The sequence below is a fragment of the Anguilla anguilla genome, chromosome 9 (genome assembly GCF_013347855.1).
Source record: "Anguilla anguilla isolate fAngAng1 chromosome 9, fAngAng1.pri, whole genome shotgun sequence".
Classification (NCBI taxonomy): domain Eukaryota; kingdom Metazoa; phylum Chordata; class Actinopteri; order Anguilliformes; family Anguillidae; genus Anguilla; species Anguilla anguilla.
In genome coordinates this window covers 31515761-31529104 of record NC_049209.1, presented here as the reverse complement: position 1 = coordinate 31529104, position 13344 = coordinate 31515761, and the positions used below count along the sequence as shown (strand labels likewise).

The 13344-nt window shown below is 50.3% G+C and overlaps 1 protein-coding gene across 1 annotated transcript in view; it reads left to right on the top strand.

Moving 5' to 3' along the window:
• The first annotated feature begins 1529 nt into the window (after positions 1 to 1529).
• The window catches only part of LOC118235877 (neurexin-1-beta-like), a 220471-nt gene continuing 208656 nt past the window's right edge, over positions 1530 to 13344 (top strand). The window contains exons 1-2 of the mRNA XM_035433742.1: positions 1530 to 1535; positions 2180 to 2456. Of these exons, the coding sequence (XP_035289633.1) occupies positions 1530 to 1535; positions 2180 to 2456 (283 nt within the window). The remainder of the gene's footprint in view (positions 1536 to 2179; positions 2457 to 13344) is intronic.

The following is a 13344-nucleotide window of genomic DNA, read 5'->3' as shown; positions in this document are numbered from 1 at the left end:
GCGGGGAAGAAATGAGCTTCGAAAGACTGCGCAGAGGAGAGGAGAGGAGAGGAGCAAGGCAGGTGAGAGAACGAGGGAGAGAGGAAAGGAAACAAAAGAGAAGCAGATGTATGTGAGAGGGAGAAAAAGAGAGAGAAAAATCTGAGAGAGAGAGAAAGTGAGAGAGAGACAGAATCAGGAGAGAGAAGCAGAATCAGAGAGAGAATGTGAAAGAGAAAGAGAGACGGAGAGAGAGAGAGAGAAAGAGAGACGAGGAGAGAGAGAGAGAGGGTCCCTCATTAGTTTGGGCTGGCAGTAAATTATTCAGCACAATCGGGAACCAACCATTCCTGTGTTAGACGGTGGGGGTGTTGGGGGTGTGTTTGTTGTTCCTCCCCGTTGTTGCCAGGTGGATACTGTTCCCACAGGGTCTCCGCAGACAGAGTACCTGTGAAATCAGAGCCTTGCCTGGTCTGTGCCCCCCCCCCCCCCCCCTCAGTCGACTCTGTTCCCCAGCGCACGTCCAGCGCATCCTCTGCAGCGCCATGCTGCACACACAGCCTCTGGGGCTCAGCACTGGCTGCGAATCTGTGGTGTGTGTGTGTGTGTTCACACGCGTGCGATAGGTGTGTGTGTGTGCGTGTGTGTGTGCGCGCGCGCGCTTGTGCTCGCCTGCCCTTCCTCTCTTGCTCTCTCGCTCATTCTCTCTACCTCTCTCTTGATTTCTCTCTATCTCCCCTCCTCCCTCCCTCCCTCCCTCCCTCTCTCTCTTGCTCTCTCTCTCTCTCTCGCTCGCTCACATTCTTGCGCTGCTCTCTCAGAAAGAGAGGAGCGCATCAGCGAGACGGAGCTCCTTCGCTGCCAAGGTTGTTATTTTTTTCGCGGCTGCACCGTTCCGCCTGCTCCGGGGGCTCATACAATCCCCCCCCCCCCTTTTTACGGAGTGATTATGCCTCAGCGCCAGCACCTGCGCCCGGGGTTTTTCCGTTAGCGCGAAGCTCGCAGCACCCCCGCAGCCCACCAGCGGAGCGCCCCGTCCGAGCAGCCCAGAGCGGAGCGATGCCGGAGCAGCCTCCTCTGACCAGCCTCCGGAACGCCACGGACTGAGCCGCTCGCTCGCCCGCCCGCCGGGAACCCACGGGAGGAAGAGGAGGAGGAGCAGGAGGAGGGGGAGGAGGAGCGGAGCAGCGGAGGAGATGGCAACGGGAAAGGAGGTGAAGTGAGAAGGCGGAAGATATCGGCTGCTCGCGCGCCCCCCCCCGCAGTCCTGGGCTCAGGTCCCACCAGCGCCGGAGGGGAGGGGAGGGGAGAGAGATCCCCCCCGCGTCCTTTGGAGAGGGCGCTCGCCGAATTCCACCCCTCCTGTCCGATCCCGTGCCTTTGGCCCCCCGGGCGCGGCGTTCCGTGCCTCGCGCTGAGACCCTCAGAGAGCCAGCCGGATTCCAGGACCCCGCTCTACTCCAGCAGCCTTCTTTTTGCGGGGAGGAGGAGGGGGGGGGCTTCTTAGTTTCCATTTTTTTGGCTGAGGAGCGAGTCTGGCCGCGGCGAGGATGTGCGTTGCGTTCGCGGGGCTGTCTCTGTGACGTCCGTGAAGACGCGTGCCCGAGCCCCTGCCCCGCTTTAAAAGCCCGCTGCATTTTTTTCCCCTTCTCGCACTCGGCAACTCCTTTCTGTCTTTTTGTTCCTTTTTCACAGATTGCACATTTTGTTTGTGTTCTGGCATTTTTGTTTTTTTTTGTTTAGGCGGCTGACTCACTCGTGGCAGGCTTTTGTTTTTCCCGTTCGGTTGCTTTCCTCGGCTTTCCGAGGAACTCCTGGTTGTACTCCCAGCAGAATTCCAGTGGAACGTTCCCAGGGAAGGAAACGGAAGTCTGCATATCGCTCCCTTTCAGGATTGGATCACCCGGAACCCAACACACTGAGGATTTTCTACATTTTCCTTTTTTCATCAATTTTTAATTTTTATCTTTTTTTTTTTTCTTTTCTTCCTGGAGGATTCTTCTCTTCTTTTTTGGTGTGTGAGCCTGCTTGTTCTACGTTTTGGATTCTGGCCTGGGCTGCTGTCCAGTTTGGAGGATTCCATCTTGGTTCTTCGGTCCAAAAATAGTTTTGTTCGTCGATTCTTTTCTTTCTTGCGCTCCGAGGGAATCCGGAGGCCATGGGCTCGGCCGCGCTCTGAAATGTCTTCCTGCCATGTGAGACTGAGGGCCCCGGCGGCGCCGCTGGGCCCGCCCCCTTGCGCCCATTGGCCGGCGTGCCGGCGGGCCCCGCCCCCTGCCCCGCCCCCTGGCTGGGCCCGGCCTGCCGATGGCGGCTGGCGCTCCTGCTGGCCCTGCTGGCGTTCCCGGGCGTGGCCCGTGGCGCCCGCGTGTCCGCCAGCCTCAGCACCACGCACCACGTCCACCACTTCCACAACAAGCACGGCACCGTGCCCATCGCCATCAACCGCATGCCCTTCCTCACGCGCGGGGGTCACGGTAGGTCAAGCCCCGCCCACCCTGTTCCTCTTATCTGGGTCCTGCAGCCGCAGACCTTCGGCAAGCTCCCGCCGCCGCATTCGTCCTCCTGAGCTTCACGGGGACACCCGCGGCACGCGTTTATCGATTGTTGGCGGTTGGCGCCTTTACGAAGACGAGGTGGGCGGGGGTGGAGTTGTAACTTGGGTTCCTCCTCATTGGCTAGACAGCATTTAATTTGTGGTGCGGGGGGAGGTGGACTCCCCAACTTTCAGTGGTACCTGGGGTAAGGGGGAGGAGCCATCTTGAGTGGTCCTTCGAATCACCCTCACGGTAGCCTATGAAATGCAGGTGGCGCACATGCTCAGTCTAGGTGTTGGCACGGGTATGTTTTGCTGTTCCAGATGTGGGCACAGATGGGCTTGCCGGTCCATTTGTTGGTACTGGTAGGTCTGGCTGTCTCGAAGTTGGCGCAGGTAGGTTTGGAGTCTACGTATTGCTGCAGCTGGACTCCAAAATGGCTTTGTTGCATCCCTTTTTTCTGGCACGCGGTGACGGTCGGGGTCCTTGTTAGCGGCAGCCGCGCTGTCGCGCCGCACGCCACAGACTCTGCGGCGCACCAGCCCCCGTGGCCCGTCTCCGTGGTGACCGAATCGAACGGGGCTTCTCCGGAATCGGAGCATCCCTTCTCCCTCGGCGCTCGGCTCTGCAGTAAAAAATCAGCGCTCTGCTGACAAGTGATTGTCCCCCCCCGCCCCCACCCCCCTTCCCTCTCCCCCTGCCCGTTCAGTGCCGTGAGTGCGGCAGCCCCCCCCCACCCCCTCCGGCTCTTGCGTTTATGTGTATTCGATAGAACGGAAGCATGTGTTTCAGCGGGGCGTGAGAGACCCCGCGTCTCCTCCCGGGCGAGCAAAGACGCCGCCTCCTCGCCTTCTCGCCGTTTCCCCGCCGACCCTGCGCCGCATCCGACGCGCCAAGCTTCCCCGTCTCCAAGGCTCAGAGCCGTCCCGTCGCGTGTAGCATGCAGGCTAACCGCAGAACGCAGCGAACAAAACACGCGAGGAGTCTGTCTGCGGAGCTTCCTCTCAACTGTATTCAAAAAAAAAAAACCCTCTACAATCATTAATCTTTTTCTAAAATGGCAGCTCAAACTGGGGCAGTTTCTCATTTTTATTTAATCATTCTCCCCTGCTTGCTTAACTTTGATTAAGTGAATTGCTTTGTTAGCTTTTTAAGTTCAAGTTAATTGCTGCTGTAGTCATATCGTAATGTTCTAGGGGATGGAAGTCTCATTGATTCAACATCACAGTCATCAGCATCATCATGTTGTTGCTAACAGGCTATGTGGTATGATTAGCTGAATAGCCCTGACCTATTTACTGGAATACAAATTTAAGCAGTTTGGTATTTAGAATGCGTATGTATGTGTTAATACTGCTGAACATGTGTAAGTGTTGGTTGTATAAGCAGTAATATTTTTTAAATATAAAAGTTCCTCACATGCATATAAATACACACATGTGCACACGCACACTCTCACACACACACACATGCACGCTCTCACACACACACACACACACACACTCACACTCACTCAGTTGCTTGTGTGTGTTCATCATACTGGGTAGACTGAACAGTCTGTGCTTATTTTAAGCAACTGCAATTTTGCCTTTCAATCAAGGAAACACAAATCAAGCCAAGGCAGCCAGAGGATATCAAAACAATCAGAACCTTGCGGTGTAAATACGAGAGAGGACCATCTGCTCAGTGAGCCAATGCTATCTCCAGAATTAACAAATAATGATTCGGACCAGGCAGAGAAATCAGCTTGTATTTGGTATATTTTTGTTCCTGTCTACCAATTCGTCATAAGACTTGGAACACTTAACTGCCTGTTCAGTTCAAGTCTTTCAGCTTGTTTGGCTATATTACTAATGGTATCTTTTTGTCTGTACAAGTACATTTGCACTGCCATTGCTTACACAAAGAAAAAGGGCAAATAACAGATCTGTGTGTAGTAACATAAATTCAGCATCAGTAATCAATTAACAAGCAATTAACTAAGATAATTAAGAAATCATTTGAAGCCGGCATTCTCACTGTGAGAAACTGAAGAAAGCAGTAGTAGAGATCACGGGGTATTAGTAATGTGGTGGCTAGTTATGAAAGTTTCATGTTGGAGCCAACATGGCTGTCACAACGCGTTGCAGTGCCCAGCATGAACATCTTGTCAGTGCCAAACCTGATGAAATGCCCTCCAGGCTGTGTACCACTGCCCATCTTGAACCAGCATGGCGGTCATGCCATGTAGCATTGGAGACAATGAAATGGCATTGAATCTCATAATACTACCAAGTCTTTAGCTGCATCCCTTTGTGAACATTACTAATGAGGCAACAGATCATAATGTGTTTAATTCCAACAAATCTCAGCACACTGAGTTGAGTATCTACTGAGCATCTGCATAACATCTGTGGTCGTAGCAACTGCAAAGATTTATTTTATTTTTTTGCAATTTCTATCACGCTGCTAGTCTGCTGTGCAATCCCCCATCAAGTCTTACATTTGGGATGTAATTGCCTTGCAAATTTAGTGCTCTCTGTTTCTCAACTCTGCTGATGTAGTCATTTACTTTACCCCCTTGACAAGGCAATAATTACAAGTGACTTTGTGGAAGCTGAGTAGCAGTCATTTGTTCTGTTCTGTTTCCGTGTGTAAATGGGTGTTGCCTTTGCGCTTCCCCTGCTTTGTGATCACTGTGTCAGCTCGCGTCGGCGATCTGCCGATTGCAACTTTGCATCCAACTGGCCTGCACTGGACGGAGTAAACAGGAAATTGTGTGCACTCCCTCTTGCAAAAAATTGAACGTTCGCCGTTAATGGACTCTGCTGAGAGGGTCTGCTTTCTTTCTCATGAAGATAAATAAGCATGGCAATGCACCCAGCGCAACACTAGCAATTGCAAGGTCTTTTTTTATTGGTTTAGATAAAAATCTGTCTATTTCCCTTCAACGGACATGTGATTTCTTTAAGTGAGTTGCGAAACTGTCTGTTTCAAACCTTCACGAAAAGGCTGTGGCTTTTTATTTTAAGTGATCAAACCATGGAGACAGAAGTGAAACATCATTATAATGAGTGTGTGTTCTACATTCTTTGCACTATTCTTTATTCATTACAGAATCCTTGTATTCTGTACCCTTTACAGTATTCTATACCCTTTACTGTTTTCTATATCATTTTCAGTGTTGTATACCCTTTACAGTATTCTTTACCCTTTTCTGTGTTCTATACATTTTATAGTATTCTATATCATCTACAGTGTTATATAACCATTACAGTATTCTATACCCTTTACCGCGTGCTCTACCCTTTCCAATATTCTATACTCTTTACAGTATTCTATTCCCTTTCCCTTATTCGATACCCTTTACTGCATTCTGTGTTCTCTGTAAAGACTGCGCTGCAGTGTTGCTAAGTCTCGTGGCCATAATGGAATTGCAGATGAGGACTGGCTCTCATCTGATCTTCCTGGTAAAGAATGGTAAGTACAAAGATAATCTGAGATGGCATCCATCATGGTAGGACTGTTGAGTACTGCTAATGCAGGGCTGGATAATACAGCTGAGGCCTTAGAGGATAGTTTGGGGAAGAGGGATGAGGGCTGGGTAACATATAACTTTAAATAGATGTCTTCAAAGTGCCAATGCAAAACATACAATACAGTTGTATGTAAATTTTGTTGGTAATTAATATGTGTATTATTGGAGTTTTTGATTGATCTAATTTGGTGAGTTATGTCTGTTGCCTTACATCAGCCCAAAATATTACCACAGACGAAACCTGAAACTAGCCATAAATGCATTCTAATCCTGTGCGATTACGCAAGTTAAGCAACAATGTTACTGACAAGCAAAAATGTTTTTCTGTGGTTGAACGGTTCTTGCATTTTAGTTGCACTTGAGTGACACTACATGGGTGAACATACTTAAAATGAAGTTTGATCAAATGTGCTTTCACAGTCTTTTTTTCATCTTTTCTGTGATGAACGTCATTTTGTTCTGTGGAAAAAGGCAATATCTCCACAACACAGGTTGCTTCAACAAAGACACTGTTATCTGCTAAAGAGAGGGCCCCTGCCAGGATGGCTCATTTGAGAAACAGGCTCACTCTTAGACAGCATGTTTCCCCTCTTCCCTGGAGGATCGCAGCCCTCTGCTGCAGCTGAAGCTTCAGAATGCGTCTTCTGGCCGAGTTCACTCTGGCACTGCTCGCTTGTGTGCCTCAATGACACAGCCACTGGCATAGAACAGGACCACATCCCGACCCCTGTCCCCTCAGTGTGATAGGACCACATCCCGACCCCTGTCCCCTCAGTGTGATAGAACCATATCCCCATATCCCAACCCCTGTCCCCTCAGTGTGATGGAACCACATCCCGACCCCTGTCCCCTCAGTGTAATAGAACCACATCCCGACCCCTGTCCCCTCAGTGTGATAGAACCACATCCCGACCCCTGTCCCCTCAGTGTGATAGAACCATATCCCAACCCCTCTCCCCACAATGGGATGGAACCATATCCCAACCCCTCTCCACAATGGGATGGAACCATATCCCAACCCCTCTCTCCACAATGGGATGGAACCATATCCCAACCCCTCTCTCCACCGTGGGATGGAACCATATCCCAACCCCTCTCCCCACAATGGGATGGAACCATATCCCAACCCCTCTCTCCACAGCGTGATAGAACTATATCCTAAACCCTCTCCTCAAAGTATGATAGGACCCTATCCCAACCCCTCTCTCCACAGTGTGATAGGACCACATCCCAACCCCTCTCCTCACAATGTGATAGAACCATATCCCAACCCCTCTCTCCACAGTGTGATAGGACCACATCCCAACCCCTCTCCTCACAATGTGATAGGACCACATCCCAACCCCTCTCCTCACAGTGGGATAGAACCATATCCCAACCCCTCTCCTCACAGTGTGATAGGACCACATCCCAACCCTCTCTCCACAGTGTCATAGGATCATATCCCAACCCCTCCCAACATCCCAACCCCTCTCCCCACAGTGGGATAGAACCAATATTCCCAACCCCTCTCCCCACAGTGGGATAGAACCAATATCCCCAACCCCTTTCCCTATAGTGATAGAACCATATCCCCAACCCCTCCCAACATCCCAACCCCTCTCCTAACAGTGTGATCGGACTACACCCAAACCCTTCTCTCTTCTGTGGTATGGGACCTTCCTCAACCCCTTTCTCTTGGCGCGTGGCAGCATTGTGCATAACAGGGCCTCATCTTAGCTCCCACCATCACCGCATCCTTCCTGTCATTTACCTGGCTCACATCTTCCTGCCATTGGCTCGTCGTCTTCGCCGGGGCCCTGCCGTCCCCTGCATAGTGATCTGAGGTGTTTCCAGCCCTCTTATCTCAGGAGGGCAGGCCTGACAGGGAGAGCAGAGCTTCGCCGTCGGCTTTAGCCACGCGACGTATCTGTGACTTTAATAACAGGGTCTCTGAGACCCTGCAGAACATTCCGGAGAGAATGCGCTGTTTTACAAATTAAAATAGCACTAATATGAGAAGCCTGCAAAATTTAAGTTTGTCTTCTTCACACATTACTGGCAGTCTTGTTTATTGATGTGGTAAACAGTAATTCTGTTTGTCTCAACATCACCAAAATTAATTTTAGTGAGGTCGAGGATTGTGGCAACCCAGAAATGGGAAAACAAATTCCTTGTATATTACATGTTGAAAATTCGGTGTTAATTTTATTCTAAGTAAAATACTGTACATTCCCTCTGCTGATTTCACACTCTAAGTGTTGCTGTGTGCACCTACAGAGAATGTGGTACTTAACCAAAAATGTCATTAAAACATCCACATTTACATGAAATATTACATGAAATGCTCTGCTAGGCAAATGCACATTGTGCTCCACGCGTAAATATAATGTTGTCGCAATACGAATGAATCATTTTTATGCTGGGCGCAACATGTTTGAGCTCAAAAGTGAAGCAGTTAGCATCCCTTGTTTGCATTTATTTCCTCCACCCTGCGCCCGATTCTTAACACTGACCACACCGCGCGTTTCTCTCGCTAAATGCAGAGCCTGAGCGGCGGGGACGGTTTTCGGTGCGGCTTCCTCCTCATCCACGCACCGCAGCGGAGGGACCGTTTCCTGTCTGCCGTATTTCTCCACCCCTGTGAAGGTTTTTTGACAGCAGATCCCCAGATACAGCATCTGGGATTTGGTCCTTCCTGTCAGGGCCTCTCCGGCCCCCGTACAGAGTCAGTCACAGGGTCTGATATCAGCTGATACAGTTCCTCCTCTGTGAGATGAACTGTGATAGGAGATACCTGTTCTCTGTGTGTGTGTGTGTGTGTGTGTGTGTGTGTGAGAGAGAGAGCGAGTGAGTGTGCGTGTGTGCGTCTGTGTGAGAAAGTGTGTGTGTGCGCACACGTTCCTGTTAGGGAGGTTAACATCCTGAATCCCACCCACCATCCATTCCATATCTGCCTATCCACTTTAGTATGTTTGCTTTTAAACTGGATTCATTTAGTCCTTTCTTGGGAAGGGTTAGATTTTTTTCTATAGGTATTCTTGGCCCGCAGCGCTGGTCAGAGGCGTCATGGCCGCTGCTGTCTTTCTGCCACTCAGTGAAAGGCGATGATGGGAGTGCAGCAGTCCTGCAGTGATGAGGTCAAAGGGGCGGCCTTCTGGAATGAAGCTTTGTTTGTACACTGGCAGCGAGAAGCTCCCTGAAGGACTTCTGCTTTCAGTCGCCTGACGTTGTCACGGCAATATGATGCACCTTCTATGCCGCAACCCCGGCTGTGCTGTGTCTATGGAGACCGTCGCATTCAGAGGTTGTCCTTGAACAGCCCTTGAAGCGGCTGTGGTCTCTGGAGTCCTTCCTCTGTTGACCCCAGCCTCCGTGCAGCGTTTACTGGGTTCCATCGAAACTTTAGCTCCAGGCTTCGCTGGGCCTGCTCTACTCTGCTGTAATTGGGATGCAGTGAGCGCAGCTCTAGCCCCAGCTGTGTGTCAGTGTGGGGCTCCAGGGGGAGGCAGCAGGTTGATGGCTGTATTAGGCCATGGCAGGTCCTGGTGTTTCAGCTGCCTCTGCCCGTTGGACTGCGCCACGGGGCGTCCATCTGGCTGTGAGATCAGCATGACTCCTCTGCCTGCCAGTGCACCTGGGCAAACATGACTGGGAGTGATGACCCTGCGTACCCGTATGACTGAACTGAGTACCCCCGTGTACCTGTATGAGATGGGTACCCCTGTTTACCCGTATGACTTGAGTTGGGTAGCCTCACGCACTGGTATGACTGCACACCCATGTGTCTGTGCGACAGTGTACCTGTTTGCCCTAGTGTCTGTCTGACTGTGTGTATGTTTGAATATGGAGCCTCCATCCATCCCCTCCTTCAGCAAGAGGGAACCCGTCCACAGCGATTATAACCGCAGGTGAGCCAGTTGCAGGTGAGCCAGGTGACTGAGCTGGCCTTGTCATGGCTCCAGCGTAGCGCCCTGTCCCCTCGGCCCTTCCTCTCAGAGCGCTGATGAAGCGGGCCGGCCTCGCGGAACTCTATGAAGGGGCCCGTTGCACAGCTTCATTCAGTACAGGGCGAGCGCGGCAGACCGCCCTGCTCAGCTCATCCTTTTTAGCTGAAGTGCAAGGGCGGGCGGGGCTGGTGGGGCGAGCCAAGCTCCTGATGCCTGCCAGTCAATGGGAGCGGCGGTAATCGAGTTGGGCGAAACCCCGCGCGAGAAAGCGTACCGGAGCTAAATGCTAAATGGCGCACGCAGCAGGCGGTCGGAGCGCTCCTGCACTTAGCCGTATGCAAACGATCCGTCGCGTCGATTCGTTTCCGCGGAAGCTCCGGCCCCATCCCCTGGTGGAAAGCGTGGGAGGGGCACTTGATCCGGGGGGGAGGCCTCGTCCCGCAGGTGGGACGCTTTTGAATCCCGAAATTCTTTCGGGCAGGTCACGAGTGCTTCAGTGTGAAAATGAGTGCCCCTGTGGGAGTTTTAAGTGAGTTATTTAAAAAAAGGTGATTTTGCAAGTGTTCAGGTTGACATGAAATAAAGTTCAATTAACATAGTACTAAAGTAATCCATTTACAGTGTTTGCTATACTTCCTTTTTGATGCTATTTTTATGTTCATATACTGTGCATATAGTATTTGGACAGCAACACAATTTTAGCTCTGTACTCCAGCACTTCAGATGTAAAAATTAAACCATGAATATGAGGTTAAAGTGTAGACTTGTTAGCTTTAATTTGAGGGTATTTACATCCATATCGGGTGAACTGAGTAGGAATTACAGCCCTTTTCATAAATACCCCCCCCCCCAAACACTCTTGTGATTTCTTTGGATTTGCGGCTCCGATCCAAACGCCTGTTCACGCACGGCCCAAACCCCCGAATCCACGGCCCAGTGGGAAATAAATGCCGTGCCGCCCTCACTCGTTTCAGTCGTATCTCAGAGAAACACGAGTGGAAAAGCGCAGTCGCGTTTGCCGTCGGGGAAGGAGAGGCTGCGCGGGGCGAGAGGCTGCGCGGGGCGGGAGGCTGCGCGGGGCGGGAGGCTGCGCGGGGCGGGAGGCTGCGCGGGGCGGGAGGCTGCGCGGGGCGGGAGGCTGCGCCGGGCGGGAGGCTGCGCAGGGCGGGAGGCTGCGCCGGGCGAGCAGCCGCGCTCCTGCCACGGTCGAGAGCGACGCAGGAATCCGCGGAATTAACGGCCGCGTCACGGCGGCGTTCAAGAGGCGGCAAGTGCAGACGTCGGGGATTTTAACTTTATTTATTTTAATTAACCGGGCGGGTAAACTGCGGACTTCGTTCCCTTTTGCGGGGGACAGGCTGGGGAACCGGTGTGAGTAGGCAATTCAGTGGATTTTGTAGCCAATCAGATGTCGGGGATGATTTGGGTGGCCAGATGTAGAGATGCAGTTTTTTTAATGGAAATTGTGCCAGAACAGCTGGCTTATCACACGTACTGTTTTGAAAGGTGACACGGGATCTTTAATGACCGTGAGTCAGAACTTCAGCTCCTAATAGCGTCTCATCTGAAAGATGGCATCTGCTATAGCACAATGCCCCTCATCGCTGCCTTGTGGGCTCCACAGAGAAGAGTGCCCCCTACTGGCCATTTCAAGCTTAAACTTTGAGGCCTTGTATACTAACCAAGCCCAACTTCAGTAGTTTTTTATGATAAGCACCAGAGAATCAGAGATGGTACTAAATTCATTTTAAAAAAACCAGCCATGCAGTGCCCAGCATCAGGCATGCATGCCCAGTATGCTTCACTCTTTTTGAAATCATTTTTGAAAAAATAATAACACATTTCCCAGCAAACAACACATTTTATGCTTCAGTAATAACTAAGTAATTGGCGAATAACAATTTGTGGCACAGTAATTTAATGTACTGTTTTTTTCCATTAAACTAACAGATACTTATTAAGTCCTTCTGTCTGTATTAATTGGCACTTTGTAGCTCTGATACCAGTTAATTGCAGTGTAATTGTTCCTCTGCCCTTAGTTTCTGTGTAACAAGTCCCAAATTCTGGGATGACTGCTGGCAGCTGCAACTTCACATGTTGCATTTTCATGATTTCGTATTATTAGTCAATCACTCTGAGCTGCAGCGAAGTGAAACCTGGTTTGTTGTCCTTTACTAATGCGCTGATTCATAGAAGCACTTCATAATGCTGATAACATTTCAGTACTTGATAGTTTTGTAAAACAGGCGGCATTCATGTACAACCTGCATACAGCTACCTAAGGCTTTTCAGGAACTTTTAAACCGTGATGGAAATTCAGCACTCAACATGTGTGTCTGTCCATATGTAGATCCAGGAACACCGTACACACATGAGGAAAGAACTTACTCATTTTTGAGTTGTACTGGTCATTTATATTTGGATTTGTATTTGTATATTTCTGTATTTATTTGGTAGTAACTATCTTCCGGGTCAGTGTACAAAGCATTCACAAAGCAGAATTCAGCAGTCCCAGTGAAATTTTTGTGGTGGAAACTCAATGAAACACCATCTAGGTGTTTAGATGAAAACATGACTACATTTGGTGAAAAGTGGATTTTGTATTGACTAGTTGACTAGAATGTAGTCAAGCTATATCTCAAAAACCTGAGCTATATAGGGGTTCACCTAGTCTGTTAATGTCAAAACCTCTCTCAAACTAGATTTTCACCCCTCTAGACGTCTACATTCTGGATTTTTCTGACTGAGTGTACTGTGTGTGTTACAACATGCTTCAAGTCTGCACGCTCAATCACAACTATAACACGTTCAACATGGGAGCTGGGAGTGTGAGGATCGCCACTCCTCCATCGGCCTCTCTTTGTTCCTCTGACCGCGCCTGTGTCGGCAACGCCTGCTCTGGCCACGCCCCTTTCACACAGCCCGCAGAGTCGCGGTGAGAGGCGATCGATTCCGCTGCGCGTGTGCGCTCTGTCCTCACCCTTTCCCGGGGGGGGAGCCGCGGACGCGCGGTGTAAATGCGCTCTGATGGTTATCGTGCGTCGCGGTCGTATCAGATCGTAATTATCCTGCGGCTTGAGCGGCCACCCTTCCTGTTGGCGGTTGGTTCCCTGGATCTCCATGGTAACGGAAGGCCCAGGTGGGCCCTGTCACTCAAGTTGGTGATTGAAGTGTGGGGCAGCACACCGCACACGCCACAAGCACTCTAATGTGCACCAACGTGCAATTAATCACACATGAAAGAATATTATACAGTAGATCTGGCTTTTACCTGAGCTATTGTTATTTGTACATTCCAGGAATTAATTTCAGTGGCAGTGAAAAGTGAGGCTTTGTGTATTGATATTTTTAAACACATGCGTCTGCGTGTGTGTGTGTGTGT